At 41.9% G+C, this 9,733-nt stretch overlaps 1 protein-coding gene across 1 annotated transcript in view; it reads right to left on the reverse strand.

Moving 5' to 3' along the window:
- Window positions 1–9,733, reverse strand: part of ATP8A2 (ATPase, aminophospholipid transporter, class I, type 8A, member 2) — a 727,934-nt gene that overhangs the window by 547,591 nt on the left and 170,610 nt on the right. The window contains exon 11 of the mRNA XM_006831949.1: window positions 8,436–8,601. Within this exon, the coding sequence (XP_006832012.1) occupies window positions 8,436–8,601 (166 nt within the window). The remainder of the gene's footprint in view (window positions 1–8,435; window positions 8,602–9,733) is intronic.

Here is a 9,733-nt window from a genome sequence, read left to right on the forward strand (position 1 = left end):
TTGGAGGCCAAGATGGTCAGACTTTGTCTCTCATACTTCAGACATACTGTCAGGAGGGACCAGTCATTGGAGAAGGATATCATGTTTGGTAAGGTGGAGGGTCAGATAAAAAGAGGAAGACCCCCAGCGAGACAGATTGGCAAAGTGGCAGCATCAACGGGCTCAAACGTGGAAACAATTGTGAAGTTGGCCAGGACCGGGCAGTGTTTCGTTCTGTTGTGCATAGGGTCGCTGTGAGTCAGTACCTACTGGATGGCATCTAACAACAACAGAAGGTAGACACATGTTGACTCAGGTGAAGGGGAAGGTAATATACGATGAGAGAGAGGTCATCAAAAAATGATGGCGACAGAAGACTCTGGGAGGAATGCAAGAGTTAAAGGCAATAGAGGTAAATGCTATCCGTTACACGGTCCTGCAATAACAGTGGTCTATGAGCTCTGGTAGCATAGTGGTTATGAATCGGGCTGTGAACCTCAGGGTCAGCAGTTCGAAACTACTAGCAGTTCTGCAGGAGAAAGATGAGGCTTTCTGCTCCCGTAAAGATTTACAGCCTCGTAAACCCTGTACAAGGTCGCTATGAGTTAGAACCGACTCCACGGCACATTACAACAACAATGAGCAGATGTATGGATAGACATGTAGGCTTACTGGGTGCTGGAGGAAGAGTGGGAATATACCCACAAATACATACAAGTTTGACAGGATAATTTGTACCTAAGTATTCACTTTTGCTGCAAATATATCTATGAATGTGGTAGAACATTCTGGGAAGCAAAGTTATAAAACTTCTTAGACATATTATTATGAAAACTTAGACATAGTACTATGAAAACTTCTTAGACCAAACACATTGAAGGGCAGAGTCATAGGGCCTTGGCCTCAAGACCATAGTCTCAGGGGACACTAAGGTCAACTGGCCATAACACAGTCTACAAAGACAATGTGCAACACCCTACTTTTGTGAGCAGCAACTAGGGTCTTAGAAGTTCATGAGCCGCCATCCCAGGTATAACTACTACTAGTCTCTCTCCATGTGTGGAGGAAAGAAGGGTGATGAACTCGAAAACAAGAGGTCCAGTATTTCCTAGCTTTGAACCAAAACATTCTAGGATTTTTTCAACCTGGTTTTGAGTGTTCCTGAACATGCTTTATTCCTCAATATACAATGATAATTAAGATACTTTTGGTCAGGAAATATCTGATTCCTCAACCCTGAGACTAGAAGAACTTAGATGGTACCCAGTCACCACTACCAACTGCTCTGAAAGGAATCACGTTAGAAGGTCCTGATATACTTGGAGGAAAACGTGAAACAAAACTCAAAATCACAAAATCGACCCGGCTCAATGGTTGAATAAAGACAGGTGGGACCCCCGAGACTCTGGCCCCTAGTCACCCCTCAGATTTGGAAGTGAACTCACTCCCAAGGTGAACTCACTCAGCCAAACAGTAGACAAGTCTATGGGGGAACAACCACACTGGGAGGTACACACACCTTAGAATCTGAAATCAAAAGGGCTGCATGTGCCCAAGGACGTTCAGAAGGGTTAGAAAAGTGGGAAGAACGGGAACAGAAAACGCAGGGAGGAAGTGGGATAAGACAGGTTCCATTGTGGGGACTGCAGTCCATGAGACGAAAGAAAATGTGTAGGAATTATTGAATGGAAAACAAATCTGTTCTGCAAACCCTCCCCCAACTCACAATAAAAAAAATTCTCAAAGTACCAGTAATTAATAGTTAACCCTGAGGGATAATATTTATTTAGAACTGAATCTCTAAGTTTCCAATTAGAAGCATATATTAAGTTTTTTAAACCATATATTAAACCACTGGTCCTGATGTTGCGCTGCAGAATGCTGCACTAGACCACAAGGTCAGTTTGAACCACAAGGTTGGTGGTTCAAACCCACTAGCCACTCCTCGGAAACCCTGTGGGTTGGAGCCAACTCGAAGACACTTAACAACACCAACAAAAGTATCTTATTATTCCTTAATACCTGCGTATTAAGGAATAAAGCACATTCAGGAAGGCCCAAAACCAAAGTTGAAAAAACTTGTTCAAAGCCAGGAAATGGGGGGGAATGCAAAAAAGAAAAGAATTCTCTCCTCCCCCTTTGTATAAAGGTTCGAGTCAAACAGAACAAATCCAGTGGAAATGAGGTCGTGCTGATGAGAAGCTTACAGCTGTTACCAGAGCAGCTCAGACATTCATGGTGCACTGGGCTGCTAAATGCAAAGTTGGTGGTTCAAACCTACCAGCTGCTCCCTGCGAGAAAAATGAAGCTGTCTGCTCCAGAAGAATGCGTTGGCTCAGAAACCCTAAGGAGCACTTCTGTTGTGTCCTATAGGTTTTCATAGGGTAGCTATGAATTGGAATCAACTCAATAACAATGTTTTATTTTATTTTATTTTTGGTTACTCAGATTTTACCTAGAGATAAAACAGATTAACAAGAAAGAAAGAGAGCATTGCAGATGGGAAAAGGCCATCCATCCACTCTACGTCGTAATTAGTACTGGAGTGTGTGGCATTGTAGCTGAGCCATTCAACAGCATTCCATTTTCCCAAAGCCTGTAGAATAGCAATGCTGTTATCTTTACCCGGACTCCTGGGTGGCGCTGTAAGATCAGCACTGGACTGCTAACCACAAGGCCAGCAGTTCAAACCCACCAGCTGCTCCTGGGAAACCCTACACAGGGTCACTATGAGTCAACACTGACCTGATGGCACTTTAACAACAATAATCTTTACTTAAACCACAATGCTTTGGAGTTGCGGACACTAAGTACACAGTATCCATCTCCACATTTGAAGCCAGACATGTTCCATGATCCAAGTCCAAATTTTAAGAACTAAAACCAATGGATTGTGACTCAATCAACAACTGAAGCCTCAGTTTCATTTCCCACATCCGTAAAGTGCCAACAGGACTTCTCACTGGCAGTTAGAAGCGTGTCCGACATGAAATAAGAAGCGCAAATAATGCTTTGATCATTTTCATCAGTAAATACTTATAAAATTGGTAAAAAAATTACCCCAAGAAAATAATCTAATGTTTTAAAATGTATCATTTAAATCTTTGTCATTTGATTTTATTTCTTGTTTGGAATTTCTGGGTAAAGAGATTAGCAGATCTTTTCCCCAAAATACCATTCAAAAAACTGGACAAAATTGTCAAAAAATAATAAAAGTCTCTAGCAATGGGTCATTGAGGATACAAAACTTGAAAAGTTACGTGATCAAGGACACCGACTTAATCCCAGTAAAACTAGTGGGAGACTTTAGCACTGAAGTTAGAGGCTGCTCCCAGGTGCATGGTGGTGGAGGTATACCCAGGGTGGGTGGTTAGGTCAGGTCACGAAGGCTGGAAGGTCCCGTTGCCTCCCCACTCCAGCTCCAGGTTCTATCCCAGGATGAAACAGCCTGTACTCCCCAGAATAGGGCAGGTTGTCAGGGCAGAAAACAATCTGACCGGGCTTACGTTTGAAGCACAGAATAGAAAAATCTGGGACCAAGGCACTGGTAAAACAAAACAAAGCAAAAAACCAGATCCTGGTGTCTAATAACCGAGGAAGGGTAATACACCCACAATACTACCAAACGGTCAGTCAGCTAGCAGTTTAGTAGCAACATCCAGGGAAAGGAGTCCTGGGGTGGCGCTGTGGGTTAATGCGCTGGACTGCAAAGTCGGGGGTTCAAGCTCACCAGCTGCTCCTTGGAACCCCTATACAGAGTCACTGTGGGTCGAAACCAACTCAACGGCACTTAACAACAACAATGCATGGAAAGATACAGTCAAGTAAACCTTGGTAAGATCACACACATCTCTGGATCTGGAAGACTGTTCGTGCATAAGATTGGATGTGCTCAAAGGGGACTCAGTTCAGAAAGCTACTTGTAAGTTATGAGTCTCAGAGAGAAGGAGTATGGTATGGTATGGTGCTATAAGATAAGCACTCGACTGCTAATTACAAGGCTGATGGTTCAAATCCACCTGCTGCTCCTCGAGACCCTGTACAGAATCACGAGGAATAATAGCACACAACAACAACCACAACAGTCCTTGTTGTAAGTCCTCAGACACTGAAGACACACCTACGCCATACACACATCCAACAGCAGAGGGTGTAAGCCTTGAGGGTTGGAAGGTTTTAAGTAAAACGTCTAATCAATCATTGACTGACCTCTAAACTATGCTGGGGAGTGCTGCCATGGTGCTGTAGGTTAATGCGCTGGACTGCACAGTCATTTGAACTGCAAGGTTGTCGGTTCAAGCTCACCAGCCCTCCTAGGTTCACTATGGGTGGAACTGACTCGATGACACTTAACAACAACAACAAACTATGCTGACCAAGGGGTGATTCCTAGGAATCCAGGCATAAACACATAAACAAGTTCGGGAGTGACTGCGGATGCAGGTGGGGTTTCTTCCTGGGGTGATGAAATGTTTCTAAAGTATGTGGTGACGCAGGGAGGATTACACACATCTATGAACATACAAAAAAATGACTGAACTGTCTATTTATTGAAAACTTGGAATTAAATATAACAAACATGGGCAGTAACATCAGAGGTCGCACACTGCAAGAGAACCCAGATTTCACAGAATTTGTGCCGGTAAAGTCACTAAAAAACGAAACAACAGCAAGACCCAGCAAGCTCTGTAGGATGATCACTGGACTAGGAACCACAGTGTCAGAGGCTTGAACCCATCAGTCGCTCCACAGAAGAAATATGAGGCTTTCTGTTCCCCCAAAGATGTAGAGCCTCAGAAATCCCTATACACTTAACAACAACAACCACAGCACTATCTATAATGTTGGTTTCCAACAACAAATTGTTTTCTTAAAGCAACAAAAACTGACTTTGAGGCAATCTACACTCCAAAACAGCTATTATAAATATAGTCACAGAATAAAAGGATAATGGGTGTAAGCAATTAAAGAGATGCATAATGACTTCATTTTGCTTGGATCCACTTTCAAGACTCGTGGAAGCAGCAGTCAAGAAATCAAGCAAAGTATTTCATTAGGCAAATCTGCTGCACAACCCACAGCACCCCCCAGGACTCCCAGAATAACAAATAAACCTGCATTGGAAGAAGTACAGCAGGAGTGTTCCTGAGAAGCCAGGATGGCCTGACTTCGTCTCTCATACTTCAGACCTATTATCAGGAGGGACCAGTTCCTGAAGGAGGACATCATGTTTAGCAAAGTGGAGGATTCGGAAAAAAATATTTTTTTAAATAAAAAAGAAGGACCCCCAACAAGATGGACTGGCACAGTGGCAGCAGCAATGGACTCAAGTGTAACGATGGTGAGGAGGGTACAGGACTGGGCAGTGTTTAGTTCTGTTGTGCACAAGGTCAGAACAGACTTTATTTATTCAACTCATGTTGTGCATGAGTCAGAACAGACTCAACAGCACCTAACAACAACAACAAATAATGGCAATGAGTCCTCCAAAATAATATGTTGTTGTTGTTATGTGCCGTGGAGTCGGTTCTGACTCATAGCGACCCTGTACAGGGTTTCCAAGGCTGTAAATCCTTACGGGAGTAGAAAGCCTCATCTTTCTCCCACGGAACAGCTGGTAGTTTCGAACTGCTGACCTTGCGGCTTGCAGCCTGATTCGTAACCACTACGCTACCAGAGCTCCTTCCAAAACAATATAAAGACATAGAGATTATTTTTAAGTACAAATAAAAATTCTAGAATTGATAAGAATAAGAACTGAAATGATAAAATAATTTGAGGCTCAACAGCAGATTTGAGTTTATAGAAGCATGAATAAACAAACATGAGATATACATAGACATTACAAAATCTGAAGAACAGAAAGAAAAAGAAATTAAAAGAAAAAATTAGTAGAGATTAAGAGACTTGTTGTGGTGCTGTGGGCTAATGCACCAGACTGCAAAGTCAGTTTGAACTGCAAGGTCCGTGGTTCAAGTTCACCAGCTGCTCTTTGGAAACCCTATACAGGGTCACTACGGGTCAGAACCGACTTGATGGCACTTAACAACAACAACAACAACAAGAGACCTGTAAGACATCCCAACGATACCAACAACATATATAGAATGGAAGTATCAGAAAGAGCGGAGAAAAGAAAAAGGGCAGGAAAAAGACTTTAGTAAATAATACCTAAAACTTTCCAAAATTGATGAATATATACAAGAAAACAAACTCCAAACAGGATAAATACAAAACTACTGAGAGACAATGAGAAACTCTTGGAAGCAGCAAGAGTGAAAGTCCTCATATCCAAATAGAACACAGTCAGGCTGACTTTCATCAGAAATCATGCCTTCATCAGAAAGCAGTAGAAGGTTATATTCAAAGTACTGAAAGGGGAGGGGGAGATACCAACAGTTCTATATCCAGCAAAACTATCCTTCATAAAGTGAAGAAGAAAGTAAAGCATTCCAAGATAAAAATTTAAGATAATTTGTTGCTTCCTGACTTATAGGAATTGCTAACAGAAGTTCTCCAAGATGATAGGAATTAACACCAGACAGCAATCAAACAGAACAAGGGGACACTGAATGGTTTAAAATCAGGAAAGATTGCGCCAGCGTTGTATTATTTCACCATACTTATTCAAACTGTATGCTGAGCAAATAATCCAAGAAGCTGGATTATATAGAGAAGAACGTGACATCCAGATTGGAGGAAGACTCATTAACAATCTACGATATATAGATGGCACAACCTTGCTTGCTGGAGGACTTGAAATATTTAAGAAGATCAGAGACTACAGCCTTCAGTATGGATTGCACCTAATGTAAAGAGAGTTAAACTCCTCACAACTAGACCATGATAAATGGAGAAAAGATTGAAGGTGTCAAAAGACTTCATTTTGCCTAAATTCACAATCAGTGCTCCTACGGAAGCAACAGTCAAGTAATCAAATGGCATTCTCATTAGCCAAATCTGCTACAAAAGACCTCTTTAAAGTGTTCAAGAACGAAGATGCCAGTTTGAGAACTAAGGTGTGCCTGACTCACGATATTTTCAATCGCCTCATTTGCTTGTGAAATATGAGTGCAAGTTTGACAGTGAATGAGAAAGACTGGAGAAGAATCAAAGCATTTTAATGACCGTGTTGGCAAAGAATATTGCAAATACCATGGACTGCCAGAAGAACAAAGACATCTCTCTTGGAAAAAATACAGCCAGAATGCTCTTTAGAAGCAAGGATGGTGTGATTTTATCTCTTGTACTTTGGACATACTTTGGAGGGACCAGTCCCTGGAGAAGGACGTCATGCTTGGTAAAGTGGAGGTCAGCCCAAAAGAGGAAGACCCCCAACAAGATGGAATGACACAGTAGCAGCTACAACAGGCCCAAATATAACAAAAATTATGAAGAAGACACAGGACAGGGCAGTGTTTCTTCCTGTTGTCCATAGGGCCACTATGAGCAGGGACCGACTTGAGGGCACCTAATACCAACAACATCAATTAAAACCCATTAAGAAATAAAGAATGTCAGTAATAGAAATCAAATAGATAATTATAAAACATACTATGATTATATCGTTTTATTATTCTAACACTAATTTATTTTAATGCAAAAAATATAAAATTGCATTTTGGACTTATTAACATTTAAAGATGTGTAAGACTAGAAATAGAATAAAGCTATCTTTAAAAGACAGAAGGTTATATACAGTAACAATTATAACTTTTAATTGTTGGGTTTATAACAAAAACAAATTGTGTATAAAAAAGTAGCACAAAGCAGAGGAGAGAATAAAGCTATGCTGAATGAAGTTCCTAAAATATTTTACTGGTATTAAATTACAGTTAATATGAAGCTGGGAGTGCTGGTGGGGAATGGGGTGCTGTTGTATCATCACTGGACGACTAACCACAGGGTTACTCCTTGGGAATATTACACAGGGTCACTGAGTCAGAACTGACTCGACGGTGCTTAACAAGAATATGAAGTAGATTCTGATAAATAAAAATATATATCGCATCCCCTTGAGAAACCACTAAAAAAAATAACTCAAAAGATGCAGCTTAAAAAAAATACTCATGGAGTACAAAGCAATCCCCTAATGAGCCCATCTTTGCTTCAATACATGACTCATACTTTTCCAATTTTCTATGAAAGGCTAGAATCATAGAGAGAGTAGCAAAAGGGAAGGTCAAGTGGAGGGTCAGCAGAAAAGAAAACGACCCCCAACACGATGGACTGACCGTGGCAGCAACAAGGGGCTCAAATGTAACAACAATTGTGAGGGTGGCACCGGACAGGGCAGTGTTTCGTTCTGTTGTGTAGGGTCAATGAGTCAGAACCGACTCAACGGCTCCTAACAACAACAACAAAGACGAAGAGAGGGCACATGGCTGCTTCTGAAAGAACTTGCCAAGATCGGTGTTGTCCTCCCTCAATAAGCACCGGTGGCACCCGGCACTTACCCATCTTCTTGATGTACCAGTTCTTGCCACCATGGGACCCATTCCAGAACAGTGCGCCCACTGAGCTCACCAAGGCCATCACCAGAAGGATACCAAACAACACCAGGATCTGCACATTGGTCACCTTCTCAACGTTGGATCTCTTCAGAGGGGCTTTAGTTGAATTCTGTAAGAAACGGTTTCAAATCAGTAAGGGGCACAAAACAGATCTGGGGACAAGAGGAACCAAGGAGTTAATACGTGTAAATCAGGTAGAACAGGCATATGGCGGTAAGTGTTTGCTGGAGCTAAAGTGATGATATCCAGATATTGGAAGTGTTCTAACTATGTTGTTGTTGTTAAGTGCCATCAAGTCAAGTCCAACTCACATTGACCCTACATACAGTTTCCAAGGAGCAGCTAATGAGTTTGAACCTCCAACCTGGCAGTTCAAACCGACCTTGCAGTCCATAGTACTATCCACAGCGCCATACCCGGACTCCAACTATAACTATATTAAGTATCAAACAAGAGAACCTGAAAGGATTGAAGTCACTGAGGAAAGAGTTCCAGAAAGCATTTCTGATTCTTCTCTGAGGTAAACTAGCACCAGCATAGAAGGAAAACGTTCCTTCACAAACAAGATGGCTTCCGGCAATGGGCGTTAGGTGTCATTTTCTTTGAAGGCTCATTATTTTTCCTTGTTGTTTCAGCCCTAAAAGTCCGATGAGTCCAGCACAGATGTTTCTGGGCTTTTCATGCTCTACACGCAACACAATCGCACAAGTGATTACTTCCTCTAGATGCTAGATGTGCCTACACGGCCGTGAGAGACAAACCAAATGGCCTGATGTAACTTAATCCACATACTGCACACTCAAGGGATCATGGGATTATGTTTTGAGTGTAGTTTAATTAACTTTTATACCTTAGCTACAAAGTGATACTAGTAATATATACTCGAGAATGCTCAGCTATACACCAGAAGGTTGGGGATTGGAGTCTACTCAGAGATACCTCAAAAGGAAAGCTTAGAGACCTACTTCCAAAAAGCATCAGTCATTGAAAACCCATGGAGCCCAGTTCTAGCTTCCTTTTTTATCTACACTGCATTTCCTAGCTAGTGTAGACACCACAGAGCTCTGGTGATGAAGAGGTTAAGCGCTAGGCTGTGAACCAAAAAGTCAGCGGTTTGAGCTAGCTCACCAGGTGCCCTGCGAGAAGAAGAGAAAGCAGTTTGCTTCTGTAAAGATTGGTGGTGGTGTGGTTATGTGCCATGGAGTCGGTTCCGACTCATAGCGACCCTGTACAGGGTTTCC

The sequence above is a fragment of the Chrysochloris asiatica genome, unplaced genomic scaffold (assembly GCF_000296735.1).
Source record: "Chrysochloris asiatica unplaced genomic scaffold, ChrAsi1.0 scaffold00005, whole genome shotgun sequence".
NCBI lineage: Eukaryota > Metazoa > Chordata > Mammalia > Afrosoricida > Chrysochloridae > Chrysochloris > Chrysochloris asiatica.